Consider the following 23,063-nt stretch of genomic DNA (forward strand, 5'->3'; position numbering starts at 1 on the left):
GAGATAAAAACTGTACCCAAAGTATTGCACAATAAATTGGCTCTTTTCTGAGAGAAAGTGAGGTTCAGGGAAAAGGATTCAAAACTTGTTGAAATTGTTTGAATGCTTCTGAAGAAAATCGTGTATCCATTTGCAAATAACACATTTATAAAGCCTTTAGGGGTCTTACTAATGTTCAGAATGATAACAGCCTCACTCTACTCTTATCACAGTAGTATCCAAACAGAATTGTACTTTTTCCCTTTCAGTAAGAAAGGAAAATATAGTTAATATTGTTATTACTGTGCTAAACTATTCTGTAAGATAAGCTCTGCAACTTTCATTGTATGAGATCTTTGTTTTGTATATAAATTGTGCATAGCAAACTCTTATTAGCATCTAGAGCTCAAAATGCAAAATATCTGTACTTAACAATAAAACAATGAATTTTCCTCACGTCTTTATGCAGTAACTCAGATTAATAGGGTTTCATCAATCTCCATGCTTAGTCTATTTCAAAGCTATTACTTGTGGTATTTACACTGAGATCTTTAGGGAATTATTGTGTAAAGACATAGAGATGGTGTGCTGCTAGAAATGGATATATTATTGAGTATGTGCCATGTGCTGATGACTAAAAAAAGAAAACCTTATGTACTTTATATGCACTGCAGTCTTCCACCGAAATGGAATATGCTATTGTTTGGATAATAGTACCATTTAAAAAGGTTAATAATTGTCTGACATTTGCACTACTGAATGAAAACATACTTGTGCTGTGGCTGTGGATTTCCTTGATTAGAAATTCTGTTTCCTGCTGGGATCTTCTCCAACACCAAGACGTCTTGGTCATGTTCTTTGAGTCTTACTGTATTTGCTTCCACATCCTGCAAGACAAGTTACTTTTAATAAATGTGACTGCACCTGATTTGGCTGATTAGTTACTCTAACAAACTGCATGACTTTCAAACACAAAAGACTGGTGTTGGTTCTTTCCCCCTGTATTTATCTGTCATTTTTCTGTTTTCCTCAGGCAGAATCAAGAAGAAAGCACTGGCACCAAGGCAAGAAGCAGAGAATTGTGGGACAGACTAGAGCAAGAACTATGTTAAAGATCTCCTTTTTATGGAGGTCAAATTTTAAAAAAAGTTTGCTGAAAAAGTCTCTCCACAACTTGTCGTATGTAATGTAATCTGTATCCCCACTTACATACAAACACTATTTTCTATAATCTGATTTTCTCTAAAATGAAATAATAATAAAAAAGACAAGAATAGGAAGTCTTAGCTCAGTAAATTGTTCATTTTCTACTACCAGCTCACTCATAGTAGAAAAAGAAAAAAGCTAATGTGCATTCAAAAAACACAGGTAAAAATTAGTAAGACAATGGACTTGGATTTTCTTTGAAATACAGACCAAAGCATAATCAGTTTTAAGTCTCCACAGTCAACTCAACCTTACTGCCAAAGGGATCCTCATTCCTTTTGTACAGTAACCACAAGAAATTTTTCTAGTGGAGTACCCTCTCTGGAATGGTTTAACTGCTGTGATACTGGGCATATATAGGTTTAAATATAGGATGATAATAGTTCTGGCTTCCTCTACTATGAATGACCACAAAATAGCCTGAATTACAGTTGGAGTTTGGAACACGTTTACCCCAAAATGAATAAAATTAGTCTGGGAATATCTTTCTAGAGTTCTCTGATAAAGACATCTATGTAAAGACATCTCTAACTTACCCCATTTTCCATTTGATTCTGCCTTGAAAGTCTTGAATTTAATGTACCTGATACTGACCTATGTGGGAAAAGGGGTGGTCTTGCATTTTTTTAATATTTGGATGGAATATCACCAAGAAATCCTGGGCAGCATAAGGAAAAACTGAGCAGGGTAAATGCTAGATTACAGAATGTGAGAGAGAAAAGATTCCATTCTGTTGCATTTTCATGTCTGAGCTGGGAACTGAGAGAGGAAAGATGATGAACATATTCTTTACCTGACCTCCTAGACTGTCACATCTCTGTTCCGCAATTAGATGTGCTACAAACAAGGTTATTAAAACTAATATATTCATAGAAATGACAGCCTCTAGAAAAACTTGTAGGTTCTGATATCACACTGTGAGGGCAGCCTTTCCCACTCTTACCCTAAGGATCCTGTTGAAGTCCTCCTTATCTACTCTCAGGAAGTGGCAGTTGTCTTCCCGCAGAACAATGGATGCTGCTCTGGGAGCATCATTCACAAGTGCTAACTTGCCAAAATCATCTCCTTCGTGTAGAGTACATACCACACCCTGCACAGAGCAAAACATTTACATGCAGAAACCCATCATTACTCTGCATTCTATTGAAAGTCCTCGTACAAACAGTGGGCTTCACAATCAAATACCAAAACAAATCAATTTGGCAGGAAATCAACAGCCAAAACAATGACTAGGAAACAATACTTGATAGCTGGTTATTACTATTACTAAAGAGAGGCAAGAACGAAAAAGAATCAGCTTGTTCTCTGAAATTACATTCAGCTTAAAGGATTCTTCTCAGACTGCTGAAGACAGAAAGTTGTCGACTATTTTGTTTTTTATTTATAGAGGCCCTAAAAAATAAAATCAAGATTTCAGAAGTAACACAGAACAGCACATCTCCAGCTGTTGTACATCAGCAGTGCTCCATTTCCTCCAATTTACAGTAACAGAAGATCTGGCCCACCCAGTGATGTAAAACTCATGACTAAACATGTGTTACTTAGGAACAGACTTAGCACTAGGGCCCCTGTGCTAGATTTTGGTGAAATGCTTTGTTTTCAAATGGAGGATTCTCAGTCGCAGAATGAGAAATCAATAGAGGAGGGTTTTTAAAGTCTCAAGGGATTCCTGCATACCAAGATCTACCTTTTTTTACCTTGAGAAATCCCTCTCATAAACAGGAAATTTAATAAAGATGCTTTTTGGTCTATGGCTTAACTAAGAAGAATAGCTGGCATAAATTTGGAAGAGGTTCATCCAACCTGAGAGCCACCAGCCACAAAGCTGTACTTTTGTCAGAAGTGCATGAGAACAGTTAGTCATCTAAATGCATGACAACATGGTGGTAAAGGGATGAGGAAAACCCCCATGAGAGAGAAGTCTGGCAGTTCACCAAATTCCAGCAAATTACTTTGTCCTAAAGATACTGATGTAACTCTGATGGATTATATTCAGAAACTGTGTAATATATCCCAAAATTATAGAGCAATCTAGTGGAAGTATAATCAGTGAAACCACTGGATCATTTCTTAATAAAAGTACAATATATTTGTTTTGTCAGACAAAGCAATTTTGCTCTAAATTAAACTGTATTCCTTCAAAGTCTACTCTTACAGTTTCAATAATAACAATCATATAAAATAGCTTCTGAAAAAAATACCTTGCCATAAATGACTACGTTTACTGATCCCTTTAGGATAATGTACCAAGAAGTACCTTCTTCTCCCTGATTAAATACTACAAAAGAGAAAAGATTTTATGGTTAGAATATAGTTATTCAAAATAATAAATGGGCCAGATTCTGCACCCAATAAAATTCAAGGTAACTCTACAGTCATATAAATGTCTACCTTATAAAAGGCCTTACTGTGTTGTAAAACCAATTGCCTTCAGAATTTAGAAAAACAGTTTGTTCCCATATAGTTATTATTTTATTACACTGATGTGAAAGTTGCTTTTCTTTTCTATGACAGTTCCAACAACTACTTTATCAATACATCAATAAATCAATACAACAGGTTATCAATTACTAATTAACACACAGGTTGGATAAAACTAGTAGCACCACATTCTAACCAAGTTCTCTAGTGACTGTGAATTTAATATTCATTTGCTAAAATGAATATTAAATTCACAGTATTAACTCTGTGAGTTAATTAATTAATATTAATTCTCAGTATTAACATGTCTGAGTAATCCACCATTTAAAATACTTTCTTTTGTGCAAGAAGATTTTTTAAAATACAGGATTATATTAAAATACATTTTAAACAGAGATTGGTCATACCAAAAATTCTAGATAAAAACACACCCAAATCATAGGTGATACATACTCTCAACCAAGGATACAGAATTTTGGTGTTGTCCCCACATTTGGCAACAGACTAAGCTAACACTTATTACCCTAGGTTTTAAACGTGAAGTGACAATCAATTTTGAAGAATGCATCCAAGTTTTGCTCGTGTCATTTAAACATTAGGAATTTAAATGTTCATAGCACAGGTGAGAAAGAGATCTGACAGAACTCCATTTACTTACAGACTGTTCCTGCTTTGGGATGTGATTCAAAAATGAGGACACCTGCTAATTCTCGTTTTACCTTAAAATAGAGAGAGAATCATAGTTATTATATATATCTCACTCCTCCTGGTGATGAGGTCACATAATATAGCCCCGTTGTACTTTCCTTCCCTCTGCATCATTGATCAATGACTGATCAATGACTTCACTTGATCTCCTAATTCCTATTGATTGGCTTTACAGAGCTCCATTTCCTGGCTCCAAATGACTCAACAAACAAGGGCATCTTTTAAGACACGGGTCTTCACATCTTTCTTTGTACACACACATGTGAAATGATCATCCATGATTAACACCACACAAAGTTTCAAATGGTAATAGTTAATCTGTTACAGAAGATAGCTAGCAATTGTCAATTACTCCATGGAAGTATTCCTGTTCTCTCCTGAGAAATCTGGTTCAGACTGATGTAAGTCTGTCTGCTTCTGCTGTGTCAAGCTGTGAGGCACAGCCATCTGGACTTGCTGAGTCCCCTCTCTGCCTGACAGCTTCCCAGGCAAACCATCCACCTCATTACCTCTTCCAGGAACTGGAGAATGTGACACTGCCCTTGGTGTCAGCCAGCTCCTTGCTGGACTTGTTTTGCCCTTGGTGTGAATAGCTCTGACTGACTGGGCAGCTGTCTCTAGTGAGACACTGCTTACAACTGCTTTTTGTCACTGTAGAGCTCTTCTGTGTGCTTTATGTTTCTCTTCATACAACAAGTCTCCAAGGACTTAGAGGCCAATTTCCAAGCAGCAGGATTCATGTATTTGGAGAATGACAGCTGGTGACAAGCCATTTTTCATTTTTTCATGCCAAATACAGATCAAGAGCTGGCTTCAACATGTATTCACTAGTAGTATTTTCATGCCACTGTCTCGTTTGTTTAATTTTTTTTAAAAAAAATAAAAATTAGGCCACAAAGAAAGACTTGGGAAAGAACTCTCAAATTCTGGACACAATCCAGATGAGAATCTGATGGCTGCATCTCCTGAGTGGAAAAATCTGGGCATTGATGTACTTGAAGGCACCCACCCAACCTTGGTGCTCAGGCACCAAGAACAAACATACCACATCAGCCACCTGTCCTAGAACTCTTTCCTGACAATCAGGAAGCACTCCCTTTTTGCAGCCTGGAGAAAAAGAGAGATAAATAGAGGTGTTTGGTCAGGTTTTTTTAAGTACACTGACCAGTGAACACACTCAGAGGCCTGCAACTTCTGTAAAACTTAGCTCACCAAACTCAATTATAACTCCTGCTCAAAGGCAATGATACTTTCATAAGGCCAGGAAATACAACCTCAATGCAGACATTAGCACTGTCTGCACATAGCAGAGAGCATTCCTATCCATTTATTTTCTCAGATGTCTTCTCAGTTGATTCAGTCATTGGCCTTTGCAGTGAATAAGTCCACTTGATGAAGACCAAAGTTTGACTTGTTTTCAACACTGTATTAAATGTTTTTCCTTCATACATTAACTTCACAGGTTTCTCTAGCAGGCTTTAGTTCACCACCATGAGACTTGAGCTTTATCTGTTTTACTTTCTACTGCTTGTGCCATATCTAGAAAACTAAATATTTCAGAATTTATGCCTTACTTAAAATAAATGAAACATTCAATTTCCTTGCAAGTTCATTGGTTATTGATCTTCTGCTTCATAGAGGCAATGCTGTCTGTTGTTCCTCTGAAGATTTTTCTTCTAAGCTAGTCATGGTGTCTGTCTTCTGCTTCAGTTCATGATGCACATAATAAGCTGGCATTTCCAGATTCTTACTAAAAAATATGGAATCTTCTGTACTTCAAAATGCCAAGTATTTTTTGCAGTTTGTATCATTTGCCGTACTTGTTCCATATGGGACTTGTTGTGGTACCTGACCTCAAATCTCATTTTCATCTGAGCTGAAAATATTTTGCGTTTCAGGTTTTTTTGTTCTAGGTTACATCTGCAGTATCAAGAATTTTCTCCACTCCCTCTCAATCTCTGTCTATGCTGGGTAGTTTATTTTCTTTCACTTTTAAAGGGTAATTTCTGGATCTTATAGTAGTAGTCTTTCTTTAATTACTTTTTTCTCTACATTCCAGGGATTTTTAAGGCTTTTGGATGTCTGTTCCCACATTGAGGAAGACATCTAGTGCAGGTAACTCTGCGAGTACCCTTGGTTTGCAAGCTGCAGTTGGTCTGCAGATCAAGCCCTGTGTGGGAGCCCAGAGAGACCAGAGGCCATGGACTACCAACCCTTTTCATAGCAAATGGCACAAGTGGCACCAGCCAGGTGAATGGACACTGGGAGACACACCAGGAGCACAGGACACAGGAAGAAGAATGAGACTTATGAATGCTTGGATGCCCAGGGGATCCTTTTTTGGGGGGTCACTCCTTGGAGGCATCAGCTCAAGCTGTTTCTGTGTTACTACACTGAATAATTTGCTTTGTGGAGCAAGAGATACAAGGCTCTGCTATGGAAAACCTGGGGTAGAAGCAGTGAGGAAGCCTGGTCTGGCTGTGTGAGTGGGGGATGTGTAGGAGTCCAGCAGGACCTGACAAGTCACTGGAGCTGCCCGCTGTGAAGGGGCTTCAGCCCCAGCAGTGACAGTCTCTGATGCTGGGAGTGTGACTGCCAGAGTCTCACAAATGGTCAAACTGGGAAGCTTCCTTAACACCAATGTAATTCAGATACCAACTCTGAATGCCTACTTTTTTTGAAAAACATTGTACAGGCTTTTATATGTTGGATGGAGTACTATCTTTCAGTAATGCAGCTTCATAATTATCTGCATCTGTCCAAGTTAACTGAGAATGACTGAAAATAACAAGAGATTCTGAAGAAGATCAAATATGGATCTACTTTCTGACTGGTTTCCCTTTTCTGAAAGCATGCAGATCTTATTGCTACCAAGAAAAGTGCTATTTAGCTTGTTTCAGTTGTCTACACAGTGTATCAATGATGGTGAGACATTAGACAGATGCAGTCTCCCTTCTATTCCATTTATCCTTGGTTCTCTGCACTGTTCTTCACCACTTCAGGGAGACCGTGTCTGACAAGCTTTCTTTCATTCAATGACCAAACTCCAACCAGCAAGCACTGCACAGTGCACTTTTCTCCACAGTGTAATTCATCCTCCTAACTGATTCAAGGCAAGACTCCTTACAGAAATCAATTCTGCAAGATTCAGTAGTACCAGTACCTACATTTACACACAACAGGGATCCAGACAGCGGCACCTGTGCCAAGTCAGGGAGACAGAGGCTGTGCAGAAATACTGGAAGACAATTACATCTGATCTCTAATAGACAACTTACACCTGCACAGTGCTTGGGTGACCCTCACAGATGGAATAAATTCTTTGTATGGAAAGTATGGTTACAAGCTCTCCAACTTTAATAAAATCAGAAGTAAAACCAGAAGCAAAAACTGAGGCTCTCTTTTGGTTATGAGTTAAATTTTTTAAAATTACTTACTGTGGTAGAAAGATGAGATAAGGCCTTAATGTGGAGAAGTTCTTCATATATAAATTCTAAGTCATCTACAGTTCTCTGGCCAGGGCTATAGAGAGAAGATAAAAGGGACAACTAAATGCAATAAATGCCCAAAATAAATACTTCACAGAAGGACAGAAAACCACAAAATGCTGCTGTACTCTCTAGTGAAGTGTACAGCATCACTAACAGGGACTGAATGATATTTCTGGTCGGAGGACTGAAATACACAAAGGATGGAAGCTCTGTGAACGCTACCTGAATGACACTGAGCAGCAGCCATGGCAACCACCTTAGAGAGATCCTGATTAGGCAGCTTTTCTGATTAAATCAAGTGTTCTATAGATGTATAAAATGGTTATATAAATCCGAAATGGTACATAAAGATTTGTTCCTTTCAAAAGGACTCCTGGGTGTGGGGCATGCACTATTTTTCACATGCAGCACTATCTAGTTGTAGCAAACACAGTAGTAGTGGTTTGTAAAGGAGTGTGTGAACTTCTGCTGAACAAATTGGAGATGCAGCAGAGCATCTTGGAGGACAGTTAACTGAACTACAGTTAATGCTGAGTGCTGCTGTTTAGCCACAAAGGTAAGTAAGAACCACTCAGTAGTTTCAGCTTCTCTCACCGAAAAATACAAACAGCTGTTACTGAAAAGCATGCACTGATGAAGGAATAATTCTTCCCTAGCACAAGGAGTAGTAAGGAGGCTGGCACTGTGGCTGAAATAATTCCATTTCTATAAGCTACACAAAATTTTCTGATTGCTAAAGAAGGACACAAATACTGTGGGGACTGCAGTGTGTCAGAGATGCTTTGGAGGATCTAATAAACAGCACACAGGAGGAGTTGTGGGAACTTGTGAGAAACTCCCAATCTTTTTTCCACTCACAAGATTCTCTTCAGTTACAGTATCTAATACAACATTATTTGCTAAAAGAACAGATTTTCCTGTAATATAATTTCCGACAGCACACTGGACTGACATACCAACACACATGGGGAAAAAAATTCCTTTAAAGCATTATTTCAAGCTACTTTTATAGGACTATGCCCTTCCAGACAATACAGATTAGATTTGTGAAAAGCAGATTACAAGTAATTAATTCAATGGGTGATGAACAAAAGAAAATAACAACAAAGACATATGGGAGAGGATAAATTTAAGATGTGAGGAAATGGGATACAGGAAGTCCAGTCTGGCCATCCAAATGAGAAGGTTTACATGCTCCACTATTATATGCATGGTTCTAAACCCTGCTCTCTGCCACATGTGGTGTCAAAAGAAATAACAGCACAGTAGAATCTTTGGACAGTCCTAAAAGAAAAACTACAATGAACCTTTCGGACAGAAGTTTTCTTCCTAAAATGTCAGTATTGCAAGAGACTAGCACCTAGAGGATCAGGAAAGCCATATGAAGTAATACTGTGCTCTACATGTTTTCTGCCTAGTCACCTCATGATTCAACAGTCTACATCAAGCGTGAGGCACAGGGAGTACCCAGCTGTGTCACTCTGGAGTTACATTACTTCTTTTTATAAAAGCAGCTGGATGGAGACTTCTTTTGGATGCAAGAAGTACTGAAGAAGTCACAGAAAACATAAAGACAACTGACATCTCTGCTAAGCAAGCTTTACTTTTCTTCTGTTCTTCACTTACCAATGACATGCATTTATTATTACCCAGATTAAAGGCAAATTTAGACTAAAAATAATTTTGGATTAAATTACTCTTCTCATACAGAATCAAATAAAGTATTAAGAGAAAACCAGAAATTGGTTTGGTACTGCTATGCCCTCTAGTGACTCAAAATACCATTTCTGAATCTGGCTTGAAATTACAAGGCTGGCGTTCCTAATGATTTATGCAGAGCACCTTAATTAAGTACAGCATAAAATTAAGCCAGTACTAGCTAGCAAACAAAAGGTAAGGGACTTTAACAAATAATAGGGAAGTAGCAACTTTAATTTTATTACATGCTTGCAAAACCAGCATATCTTGGAAAACCTAGCGTAACAGATTAAGAAATTTCTACACTAAATCAAAACATAAAAGGATGATGTCTAGATCAGATCTCTATCAAGACAAAAGGACACACTCTTCTTTCAGCATGTCCATTTGCTTCCTATGTTAGCTCATTGGAAGGACTGACAATCTGTAGCAGGTATCTGTACCTAGTCTTTACTTCTGCTCCTGCAGATGTCACGTGGAGAGATATTAGGCATCACTGTGTCTTTAAAACCTGTGTGGTGACCCAGTGATGTTGATTTGTAGGATCCTGCTGTGTAAAGACCTAGTTTCTGCAGGGGACACATTCTAACAGCAATAGCTGGTTATAGAGCGGATAATAAATGGAATAGGTAGGGAACGAGGGTACACATTAATGGACAGAACTCAGGTGATATTAAGTGATCAATAAAAACTGTTCAGTGCTTGGAGAATTTACCAAGGTCACAGACACTGAGCTTCTCTGTGACTAGGATGTTGACAATAACATAGTACTTTGCCATTGATAAGCCATATATGTCCAAACACTATCATTGATTATTTTTATTACACAGCTAACCAGAAAATTCTCAGATAATAAGAACAAGGGAAAAGATCAGAGACCCCATAACATCGTGATTAAGTGTCAAATGCTCTCTATTAAGAAAAAAATGCACTAGGTGAAACCACCAAGAACATGTAATACAGATTTATTATTTCAGTCACACTGCTAACTTACTTTAGGCTAGGGCATTAAAAAAGAATGAAATCCATAACATCATCTGAGCTAAATACTGTTGTCTGATGAATATAACTCTTCCTTTAAAGACTCCTGTTATTATTGTGTTTAGTTTTGTATTGTAGCATCGTATTAAATTAGAGTTTACCATCAGGACATATTTTCATACAGAAAGAGGGAATCACTTAAGGAGGAGCTGTATTAATTCTGCATTAATTTTTACAGGGACTTGAGCAAGGTCTGCACCTGTGCTCCAGCCATTATAAGGAGCAGAGAGCTGTGTTTGCTACTTCACAAAAAGCTATTTTCACATTCAGTATATGTGTTTCCAAAGGGAAAAAAAAAACACAATAGCAACAAGAGCCTGCCAAAAATTTCCCTGAGCTCTATTCTGTTTTTTAAACTGTAGAACATTCTTTCACAGTTTGACAGTTAAAATGCTGCAGTTAATGTAATAAACAGAGAATTTTTTAAGTTGGCTGTCAAAACAAGTGACACTTTTTGTTAGAGATTTTCAGATTTCGAACAATAGAAAGTACCTTTCAAAGCAACAGCTTCATTATACAATCAAATTCTCAAAGTAATCTTCTCATCAAAGAATATTGTCTTATTTCTTTCAGAGTAATTATCTGAGTTCTGCAACCTCTCTGGAAACGGTTACTGTTACAAAATGCAGCTGTGCTGGTTTGAAAATTGTGGGTCCTGCTCAGGTCAGCCAGAGTCAGCATCTCTGAAGCCTTGACAACTCCTTTGAACTTTTGGCAGCTGTAACAGTGTCTAGTCAAAACTAGCAGGACTCTGAGGATTCATGGAGATTTTAACAGCTTTACTGCAGCTCAGTCCAGGGAGGATTTTCAACTAACAAAAGCATTATGTAGGTAAACTGAATACCAGAACAGTAGTTAATATGGTCCCTGGCAGTACAAGCTTACTTCAGTGGGCAAAGGGCTGCAAAAATAAGTACTTTCAGGGATAGGGAAAGATGTCTGATGAGTATCAGTCTTGAGAAAACCTTTCTCCTCACTATATTCCATGAAAAAACTATTAGTATTCTTTCAGGTGATGCTGTGCAAGTGATGACAGAGAGAGAAAAGCAGTACTTTCCACAGCATCCTTCCAGCCTTTCAGCTCTCACAGATGGTAATCAATATTTATTCTGCTAGTGTAAACTTACACTAGCTGTTCTGGAAGTCATGACAGAAAGCAAATGTAGTAGGCAGCCAAAAACCAAAATAACCTAAAGAGAAATTCTCAAAGAGATGACCTGCTCAGCTGGCCTGGGGCAAAGGAGAGAGTGCAGAGAAGCAGGGTCCCAGCACACAGAGCTCAGTCTCTGAGAATGAATGGTGTCTGTTCAGAGGTGCAAAAGCTCACTTTTGCTCCTCAGTGGGAAAGGCATAGGACATGTCTGTGAGGAAAACAAGACCTCAATTCCATGACTTCCTAAGGGTATATGGAAAGACCATGATCTCACTCTGGCTTCTCCAGGTATCTTGTGTGACAGGAAGCAAGCGCTGTTTTGGTTGTGTTGACTAGATCTCTAGCAAGGAGAAGAAATATAATGTATACTTCAAAACTACTGCTGCATGGCAACATTTCCTGTTCTTATATGCACAAGTGTTTGATGGCACTTTTTGAAATTCAATGCTTTTGGCAAGTTTTTGGAAAAGTGCTGTCAAAATGAGTTTACAATCTAAACAAGAATGGAGCTGGGAAAGAAAACAGATGGAAACAGAACAGGAACAAGCACTTGGATTAGGTGATTCAAAAATCTTTTACTATGAAAAATGTTCTCACACTAGACAGGGCCCACACCAGTCCCATAGCAAAGACAACCTTTGCCAGTGGCCTCAAGGTAGCAGGATCCAGCCCTGTGTACTTGCCTGTCTTGAATGGCCCCTTACATGTAAATCCTCAGTGAAGGTGAGTTTAAGTTATTCCTCATTCTCAGTGCATTTAATTAGCAGTAAAATACGTCTGCCATGGCACTAAACCCCATCTGAATGCTTAATGCTTGCCTTCAGTGGAGGGTCAAACAGAGCTTATACTGGTTGCTTTGAAGTCACTGACCTGGCTGAAAAAAAGGCTGATAATAAATGTAGGTTTCTCTTGTTTCCATATCACAAGGAAGACCCATAATATGAACTCAATATTTTGCTTACGGTTTCCTGAGAATCATCCTCATATGAGCATCTGGCCCAATCTGAGAGAGCAGCAGCATAGTATCCTGTAGCTCCTCATCACACTCCTTTTTCTCTTCCTCAGTTGGCAAAGGGGCATCTTCACGCTCATCATCCAAAAATCGATAGAATAAGTATTTGTCTTGAAAATGGTGTTCCTGGTCCACTGAAAACAACGTAACACATCAAATACTGAACGCTCCTCAACAAAGCAAACCTTGTAGAAATCTGTGTAGTATCGTGTTTGTTACAGATAGATGATTTAGGAAGGGAAAGAGAGCTATAGAAAAACTGTAAGAGCATGAAACTATTTCTCATGTATGTCCAAGTTATGTAGCTTGAAGGGTATACTTTTAAATTGTGTACTACAAATACTTTCCAAAAGGCTTCCATCTGTGTTGTGGGTGTGTATGCACACGTGTGTGTGCCCATGTGGGTTTTTTTCTTATTAGTTCTGTTTTCTTGTTGTTTCAAACTATTTCATTTAATCAAACAAAGTACTGGGGAAAAGATTACACTATGAATTTCTAAGAGCTATTCTCTAGCACAAAAACTTTGCTCTACAGGTTTAGACAGGCTGAAAAAAAGGTAGCAAAAGCAACCTTGTGACGTAGCAGAAATGTGTATCATAAAGGCATAATCCCAGGGGCAAGTTCATTGACCTGTGTCCTGGTGGAATAAATTAATGGAAGAACTGCCAAGAGAAGACCTCTAAAGTAACGTTATGATATTGCAAAGGACAAACCCCTGATCTTCCAAGCAAGTCAGAGTGATGTGTTGAGTTGGATACTGTGATGCAGCTTGCAATAGCTTGCCCCTGAGAGTTCAAGGGATTATATGGCAGGAATTCAAGTTAGAGCCATTAGGGTAAGGGAGCAGTGGAAACAAGTTGCCTTCCCAGTATGGAAATTTCTCCCTGGGATATGGGAAGCACAACAGATGATAAATGCAAGTTTACTGTAATAGAGCTGCTCTTCTACATTTAATAAAAATGTATGTGCAAAGCTTCAAATATGAATATTACTTTAGAAACCTACCCTTTTGAGGGCTGTAATATCCTGCTACCAACTAAATCCTGCCAAATGGAAACTGGAAATCAATGTAAAATGCAATCAAAAAGCTAACATAAAATCACAGACTTCTACACTAGAATATCTGGTGTGCTGAATTTGGGAACCCCTCCAAAACCAATGGAAATCATTTCAAAATGATGGCTCTCAGCAGACACAAATACTCACATTCACTTCTAAATACTGCAAATCTTTGATGAAGGTTAGTTTTACGTATGGTAATACATCCCTCGGTTTTGGCCTGAGTGGTACCCAGTTCTAACAATATAAGTGTACTCCTAAGTATAATTAGAGCTATGATTATAAATTGTTCATTTATGATGCAATGTGCTCATAAGTTCAAAAAGTATACTGGTAGCAAGATGCAGCCAGAATGAACAGGCTGCCCTGTGGCATTTCTTTTGGGCTCATGATCCCTTTCCTTTTCATGAACAAGAACAACAGAAGCATTGATGTCACACACTGCCCATATTTTAGTAAAGATATTGATTTTCTTTATCTTACCATGGTTAAGAACACCTTCTTCCAGCAGCACTTGCCACATGCCAACAGCCTGGGTTCGTAAATGGACACAAGGACTTTGTTGCATCATCCAGTCAACTAGTTCTGTCCCCACACAGCATTGCCTGAAGGACAGATAGGAAGGAATGAAAAGGAAGCTAGCCAAGAGACAGACTGCACACAGTGACTGCCAGTAATAGTGACGTCTTAAACTCTGTATAGACTCAGTCAAATCTGCCTGCAGAAAACCCCATGTCACCATCTACATGCACATGTTTGAAACACTAGTGAGGATCCTCTTAGTAAAACAAGTGTCTTGGGAAATGCAGAGTTCAGAGGACCAAATTTAGCCTGTTGCACATGGTACAAAAACTATAGCAGCAGTGCAACAACCTCCAAACCAGTTTTCAAAAGAAGCCTCTGTATACCATGGGATACCAAAAGCCTCATGCTTTTCAGAATCTTGCACGAAAACAGTAATTTAATACTGTGAGAGTTATGCCAATGCAGCCTCCACAGGAAGAGTAAGTGCTATGAGGGTGTTCCTGGATTTGTAACCAAGCTTCTGTCACACTGTGTTTGGAGACACTGGTCTTGGTACAGTGTTCCTTAGGCTCTCTCATGAGACGTCTTGGTCACATTGCACCTCCTGACTGATCCAGAGACAGATAACAGCAGGTCTCAAATTCTGGAGGACACCCAAAGAGGGTTAAAAAAGCAAAAAGCCACATGGCCACTTAGTAAAATTCATTATCATAACACTCCCTAGCTCAGCAGAACAGTAAGAATTTTTCTCAGTTATGTGTAAGAGAAAATGATGCAGCTGTTTGGACCAGCACTATTCTTCATTTACCATAGATGCTCCTTTGTTCTTTCGGAACAATCAGCAATGTAATATTGTGACATATTCTCAAATCAACTCACAAGTGCCAAATACCTTTGTATATTAAATACATTTTGGGCTGAAATATGGAAAATCAATGCATTTATTTCAAATGAAGATCAGAAACATATTCATTTACTATTCAGAAAAAAACACACTCAGAGACTTAAAAATAATTTTTACTTTAAAACACTCTGAATAATGTACTAGGCATTTGATTTAAACATTAGACACTAAAACAAACTGATCCTGACACCTTGCAGGCAGATTTCTATTCTACAAGTGCCATTGTTATCCCACTTAACCAAGACTGTGCTGCCACCAGCAGGAAGACAAGAGAGCCCAGCAATTCACTGAAAAAAAAATTAAATAGAGCAGCAAATCTGCATCAGGAATGTTTCTCACCAGGTGAATTTTCAGAACGCCACAGTGAGCAAGACTGCTGTAGCAGTCAGTACAGCAACATAATATATTAATGAACTTTTCTATTTTCTCTCACTGATATACAAAGAGAACTGAATCTACATTTTAACTTGGTACTACACAGAATATTCCAGCTAACTATGCTATTAACTTTGGAAGAGTTTTTGTATGTGAATGCTCTGTTCACAATCACGGACTCAATTTCCAGTCAAATTACTTCAGAAAAGATTTACCAGGCCCATTAAAGACTGCATAACATCCAACTCAAATAGCATCACAGAATAATTTCCGACCTTTTGAGACCTGCAAGTATGGTAAGGCATAAATGACAAATCAGAGAATGGCAGGCATAAAAATTCAGAGACCTCTATACAATCAGCTCACACACCTGTAAGTCTTCAGATGGTATTTACGATCTCTTATCATGTGAGGAGCTCGGGACAGAATTGTATTCCGCAAAATCTTTCCAGCTCTAAGGATCTTTTCTGAAGGAACCTTGGTGATCACAGAGAAAAAGAAAGACCAAGACACATAGATATTAAACTTTCTGGAATCTCTGTACTGCTTTCTGCAAAACAAAACAAATTCTCTTCTTTCCTAATTAAAAGTCCTCTCACACAGAGGCTTGCTTTCGCAGAGCAATGTAGTATATATTTGGGATTTTAAGTTTCACATTTTCACATTCACTTTTCACATTTAACAGAAAGCATTACTTCAGCTGATTCATACAACATTGCTGGAAATAGTTACTTTCATTTGTCTAATGGCCAGGCTCTACATTACACCTATGTTCTATTACCTGTGTAATGGTTTTAGTAGGATGATGTGGGATGTAAGGTTCAATAAGAGGTGTCTGAAAAATAAAATGAAATTAAAGATTTTTTTTTTTAAGGTTGACCAGAATAATAAAATAAAGACTAAAGTAAAAAATGAACAAAAAAGCTCTAATAACAAAAAATAATGTGGAAGTCCAAGCTCTGCCCAGGAGGTATGAATATATAAAAAGCTTCTGAAGACATCCTAAAGGCAAACTTGGTTGTTGAGGGTTAGCAAATTAAAACAGTGACATGACATGTGAAGATGAGTAACAAATCTGTGCTAAACTCTGTGAAGTACTAATGAAATGGGCAATGGCCAAACGTCAGACCAGATGTGAGCATACACAGGCACAGTTAGCTCTTCCTCCTGCACAGCAGCATTCCCCCACACGCGTCTGCTTCACCACTCAGCCCCCACCATGGAAATTCTCTCCCCGTTAAGCACCTTCTTCTATTTAGCTCTTGTCTTCCTTACAGCATAGCACAAGAAACAGGAATGGAGATAGAGTTCTTCTTCTACTATCTGTGCTTTCTAAATTATCACCAGGCTGAGCTGGCAACCCTTTTGTAGCTGCTCTCTGAAATGCAGAGGCACGCAGGCCACTCACAGGGACCCAGGCAAGGACCTTCACAAAGGGGCTGGTGAAGGAAAAAGAAAAGAAGAAAGCAAGTGGCTTGGTTCTACAAAGGGAAGAGTGAAAGGAAAGACCATCGGGGCTCTACAGGGGAGACGGGGATGAGAGAAATGGGAAAACAGGCACATAACAAACAGGTGTAAAAGGGAGCACATGGCACAACACAGAGGGAAAAGGAAAGGTTAAAGCACAGTAGAGATGGAGACAAAGGAGAATAAAATCAAACTTCAGCAGCCACCTCAGAATGATGTGACAACCTTGGGCTTTGTTTGGCCTGGTAGTTAACAGCATGGACCAAATTCATTTGCAATGTCAGGAGACAGGACACAAGGGCTGACCTTGGCTGGTGCTCAGGGCTGACCCCCAGCAGACCAGGCTGAGCAGAGCTCTCCCACAAGGGCAAGACTCTGCACCTTGGCCACGGCAGCCACGGTCCCCTCACACCCCTACAGCAAAGCCAAGACAGCCAGGGCAGATGTATGGTGAAACATGCACCATGCACTTCCCTGTTTCCTTAAACTGGGCATCTGCCCATTAGCTCCCACGGGATTTTAATGACACAACAAAGTCCTTGTAGTTATCAAATAGTGCTAAGAGTTCACCAAGAAACAATGGGTCAGCTGGCTGGGGAAAATGAGGGAAGCATATGACTGATATCAATAACCTTAATGTATAGGCCTGTATATGGAAACCAATACAAAGTTTTTTGTTTCAATTTATACCTTACAAGGAGTCTCTGAAAAGGCATATCGATACAATAAAAATAGGATTCCTGATTTTTCTCATTAAATAAGTCAATAATTTTTCATAAACTCATTGAAGTTCCAAATATTTCTGTCCAGCCAGAAGAGAAGTAGCACATGCTTCAATATTTCTTGGTTTCTGGAACTATTCTGGAACTATGTGGAATCTGCTCTAGATAGTTTATATTTACAGTTAACATATACAAAGAATGACAAAGATCTTTTCAAAGATGCCTCTAATGAAAATAATCTCAAACTCAAACAGGTACAATATACTCAATCTAGCTTCCAGATTTTAATTCTAGTTAGGAATATACTTAGAGGAGAGATAAAATGTGTAAGAAAAAAAAAATAGATTTTTAGAACAATAGACTAGTGAAAACAAATTCACATTTTTGTTCTTTGGAGTTTGAATTAAGTCTTAACAAAAATGTGTAAACTAACAGGTGACAAATCAAACATGGATGAAGATTTTTCAATTAATCTCCCAACCTAATCAAAACAGAATATAAGACAGCATTTGGAAGAAATCAGATTCATCCCAAAAGTACAGAAAAAAAACAAGGTTAAAGGTAAGACAGCACAAGATTCTGCAGAAAGCAGAAGAAAGGCTTGTTCACCTACATCCTGACCAATACAGAAGGATCAGCTGCAAAGATAGAACATAACTTGGTTGAAGGTGATCATGAAATGATCCAGTGTCAGAACTTTACAGAAGGAAGAAAGAGCATCAAAGCAGACACAATGGACTAGGAAGAGAAGTTTCCATAAAAACATAATGCTGATAGCTATATTCCTGGAGTGGGTCATGGGGAAACAAGTTTGAGGTAGAAAGAGTTAACAGTAGCTAGCAGTTACTTAAAGAAGCAGTATTAATCATACATACAATAAATACCAGAACTAGAAGGTAAAGTCAAGACTCAGCTAAAGAAAGAGCTCTTCACTGACACACAAGATGGAAATACACAGAAAGGAGAATACAGTAGGGAGTCTAGAGAAAGAAAGTATAAATTGAATAACAAAAGGCAGAATTAGAAAAGCAAAGGTATAAAATGAGACAGACCTGCCAAGAAATGTCAAGAGGTAAGAAAATATTCCACAACTACATTAGTAGTACAAAGTAAAACAAAGAAAACAGTGTCGATCTTCTGTTTAACAGAAGAAAGTCTATTTACAGACAGTTCAACAAGGCCAGAAACTTCTGATTTATTTTTAATCAATGTTTATTAGAAAGATCAGTGGCAGCGAGATGGTCAATATCCCAAGTAGCAGAGTGACAGAAGTAAAATCTCAACCTTAAAAAAACTCCAAAAACATAAATTAGCTGTTTTCAGATTGGCTTTTTAGAATTTAATGCAGGAAACTTGAAGAGCTTGAACAAACTTAGAGAGGGTTGCATCCATCTCAAAACCATCAGCAGCCACCCTTGGTGTCTAAGGAAGGCAACTGAAGACAGAAATATGGAAAAGGTGAAGCTGAAAAAATACAGATGTCAGCTTAATGTCTTCCTAAAAAAATGTCAATTTGTAAGCACCTGGGAAAGAACAGGGAGATGAGTCACATGTGATGTATATTAACCAAGAACAGATCATGCCACACTGATCTAATTTCTTTTAATGATTGAGTAGCAACACTGATAGATTAGACAAGAATCAGTACATTTTTCAAACCTTTACTAAGGCTTTAGCACTTTCTCATCAGATATTTCTCTTCTGCAACAGGCAGATTAAATTCTTACAAAATAGATGCAAAGTCAGTTGGAAAAGTGCATTTTGAAAGCAACTACCAGTGAAGCAAAGTCAAACTGGCACTCATACCAGCAGTCTGTTCAAGGCAGCATTCAAGAATATATCACATCTGATAATATTAAATATTAACATGGGATGAAGCAGGATACATCTTTATTGATTCTGCAGGAGACATCAGGATGGGAGGCATTGCACATACATTGCAGAATGTTTATAATTTGAAACAGCTGTAATATTGGTCTAAAAAAATAATGCTTTTATGCAACAGAGTGATGACTGAACATTTCAGTACATTTCTGAAGCAGGTGGAATCAGCTAAATAAAGACAGGATAGGGAACAAGTGTCTTCAGAAAATGAAAAAAATGTTTATAATGTTTTAAATATTTAAATATTAAACACAGCTGAACAACTGATGCCATAATTGTGTAAAAGCAGCAAATACTGTATTGGAATGTAGTAATATATTAGATATTACTGTGTTCTGCTTTAGTCAGTCTAGGTAAGACCTAATATAAAGCACTGTGTCTCATTTTCCCACTTTACTCCAGAAGCATCTAAACCAGTTGAACAGAATTTAGAGGAAAGTAGCAAGAAAAAACAGAAAGCACAACATAAATAATTGAACTAAGGAAAAGGCAGATCTTAGCAGAGGTGTGATTAAAAAAAGTCTTCAGATTTAAAAGGCCTTTGAAAATGAGAAAGAAGTGGCCTCATGATGAGTGGACTCATCATGCAGAGATCAGGAAATAATTTAAATTGCTGTTAGAAAGATTCCGTTTACACATTGCTGAAGCTTTCCTCAGTATGGACAGTGAATACTGGCAGATTGCCAGAGAGGTCTGGTTCCTCCGTCTTTGGGAGGATACACCAGGAATCTGTCAGGAATGACACTGCTATAGCATGCATGTGGCTTGGGGATGAACTCCATGCTTTCCTGAAGTAGTTTTTAGCCTCACACCATGGTACTGAGTAATTTTCGAGGACACCTTTACAAGTCTAAAACGAGTTCAGCCACAGGGCGGTGCTTAAAGAGGAGATCAGTAATAGAACCTGGGGCAGAGAGCCTGAGACACTCATTCCACCTGAGGGACAATGCCATCATCAGCCAAAAGACATGCCCAGCAAAGAGTCCCCAAAGTCACAGCCTTTCAAAGAGGCCGTAGTGAGCTCTGGATGCACTAGTGATTATCTGAAATGCAATTAATGGAAACACAGGGCTCAGACTGAGTTTGCTATAGAAAGGCAAGACATATTTCAAAGGCAAAGAAATGTAACAACAATTAGTTAATAGGTGATACAGGGCTCCAGAAACAACTTCCCACCTGAAAAAAAAAATGCATTCTGTAAGGGACAGTCACAGCTTGGCTAAAGACCAAGAATTGTTTTGTGTGTCTTTACAATCCTGGGTCTATCATTATGGATTGCTTAAAAAGCACTTTAAAAAAAAAGTAGAGATTAAAGAGAGTGTTTAATTGACTCCTTAACACATCCTGGTATCTTTAAAGAATTAATAAGACCAAAGTACATACATGTGGCACAGAGGTCCTTGATGATCTCATTTTTCAGGACTTCTGAATAAGGGATAAGTTATCAGAAAGAGCTCAGATAAGCAAGCCAATTACAATAGTTTACAAACTATTGTTCATCTCCTGGCCACAGGAGTGACAAGTGTACCTGATCTTAGTTTTCCTTCAGTGTGAGATAAAACAACACAGCAACACCACACACTCCAACAGTTTGCTATCACCTGGTAATCTTCCCTGTAGGGCAGGAGGTCGTATGGGTGTGGAAGGTGAAGGGAAAGCTGCTGGTGTTGGTAGGGGAAAGCAGAAAATTATGATGAGAAACTGTGGTAAAAAGGCTTTTAGCACTAACACTGACAAACTCCTTATCTGTACATTTATGGATTCACATTTGAGCCATTCAAACAAAAAAGCCAATCACAAAATTCCCTATTTAAATTGGGGTGAAGCGGAGAAAGTAATAATTTTAGCCTCCATTCCTTTCAAGATTCAAATATTTATGCATGAGAGCAATACCACAGATTTAAATAGGACTATTCATGTGTATAATTTTATGCACACATTTAATCTGTGGAGAAATAGGCCTTAGATTTCAAACTACAGGGCAAGGCCTATCTGTATTTTGGTGTTTCTTACATCACTGAGCAATATGCAGACAAATAAATAATAAAATGAACAACAGTAATAGTGACCTACTGTGAGATCGTACTTGTCAGCTTATTTGAATCTGCTAAATAAAATCCAAGAACATCTCTTACAAAAATAGATTTTTATATTCCCCTTGTTAAATAGCTGTAAAGGGATGTTTCTGAGCCTTTACATATGAATGAATGCTTTAGATCTACAGCAATTAGGATCTATAAAATCAAGTGATGAAGGGGACTTAATTTACTACTCTCAAACGCAAATGTAGGATTGCAAAAAGCTAAGATGAAATAAAATAAAAGCCAATGAATCACTTTTTTTTTTTTTTTTTTTTTTTTTTTTTCACATGACCTCAGTGTAGCTCATCTCTGAACAGGGAACAAGTTTGGTATTGATTGGAGTTAACCACAGCATGTTACCAGGGTGATCAGATAAACCTGTGCACTACTGTAGATCCCTTTATTTTCAACTGGGGAACTGAAAAGAATTACAAGTGACATCTGTTTTCCTGCTGGCTGGCAAGGGGATCCAGAACAAACAAAGGACAAAAGCCACACACATTGAAAGGTGTCAGCAGCAACAGCCACATCACTAAGAGGTCTGTTTGTTTAACATCCTCAGTATTTACCACTATTGGTGATTTAAGGTCTAATCCAAATCCCACTGAAATCACTAGGAAATCCCTAATTGATTCAATGAATTTTGAGCCAGGCCCTTAGCATCTGATTCTCCTAAATGTATTTCAGAGCTCTTACTCTGTTCCAAATGACTCCTGATGACTTCTGATGACGGACATTTTTGGCAGACATTTTTGATTATCTTTGTATACATCTCCCAAAAGACTTCTAGTGCCCTATCTTATTCATGTGGGAAGAAATAAAATATACAAAAAAAACCGCATTCCCACAATATTGGCAAAATCATAGCCAGTCAGGATACAGCTGACAACTATCTAGAGTCCCCACTGCCCTCCCACACACCATCTCCCACTTCTACTCACATCATTCTTCCTCAAGCTTTATGTAATATCATCTATTTGTGCTGCTTCAGACCAAAGGCAGAGATAAGAGTTCCAAAGATGGTGTAGTACATTCCATGACTCTTTTTCCAATACAGGCCATTATTTCCAGCACTACAGAATAACTATATAACAGGGATAAAGCTGAACCTACAGTGTCACAGCTATTGGAGTGCATTTTCAGCTGAAAAGCAGTTTTGGATAGAGTATCTTGAAGTTAACTCCATTGGTCCTATTTCCAGCTGCAGTGTAAGAGTGTCTATGCAGACTGCGACAACCTCTTCTAGGATATTACAGGGAAAGCAATACACATATTGAATGCAGATTGCTGAACATGAGAGAAACAGCTGACCAAAGATCTCATCACATAAAGGTCCT

At 38.3% G+C, this 23,063-nt stretch overlaps 1 protein-coding gene across 4 annotated transcripts in view; it reads right to left on the reverse strand.

The window, feature by feature from the left end:
- Positions 1 to 23,063, reverse strand: part of RAPGEF4 (Rap guanine nucleotide exchange factor 4) — a 145,718-nt gene that overhangs the window by 39,167 nt on the left and 83,488 nt on the right. For 3 of the 4 annotated variants that reach the window (XM_015635211.3, XM_015635213.3, XM_033516077.1), the window contains 9 exons: positions 16,354 to 16,407; positions 15,943 to 16,049; positions 14,252 to 14,373; positions 12,660 to 12,843; positions 7,752 to 7,836; positions 4,265 to 4,325; positions 3,387 to 3,463; positions 2,129 to 2,275; positions 751 to 866 (listed from right to left, as the gene is read on the reverse strand). In XM_015635211.3, coding sequence (XP_015490697.1) covers positions 751 to 866; positions 2,129 to 2,275; positions 3,387 to 3,463; positions 4,265 to 4,325; positions 7,752 to 7,836; positions 12,660 to 12,843; positions 14,252 to 14,373; positions 15,943 to 16,049; positions 16,354 to 16,407 — 953 coding nt within the window. The remainder of the gene's footprint in view (positions 1 to 750; positions 867 to 2,128; positions 2,276 to 3,386; positions 3,464 to 4,264; positions 4,326 to 7,751; positions 7,837 to 12,659; positions 12,844 to 14,251; positions 14,374 to 15,942; positions 16,050 to 16,353; positions 16,408 to 23,063) is intronic. The other variant, XM_015635212.3, reaches the window with a different exon arrangement.

The sequence above is a fragment of the Parus major genome, chromosome 7 (genome assembly GCF_001522545.3).
Source record: "Parus major isolate Abel chromosome 7, Parus_major1.1, whole genome shotgun sequence".
NCBI classification, from domain to species: domain Eukaryota; kingdom Metazoa; phylum Chordata; class Aves; order Passeriformes; family Paridae; genus Parus; species Parus major.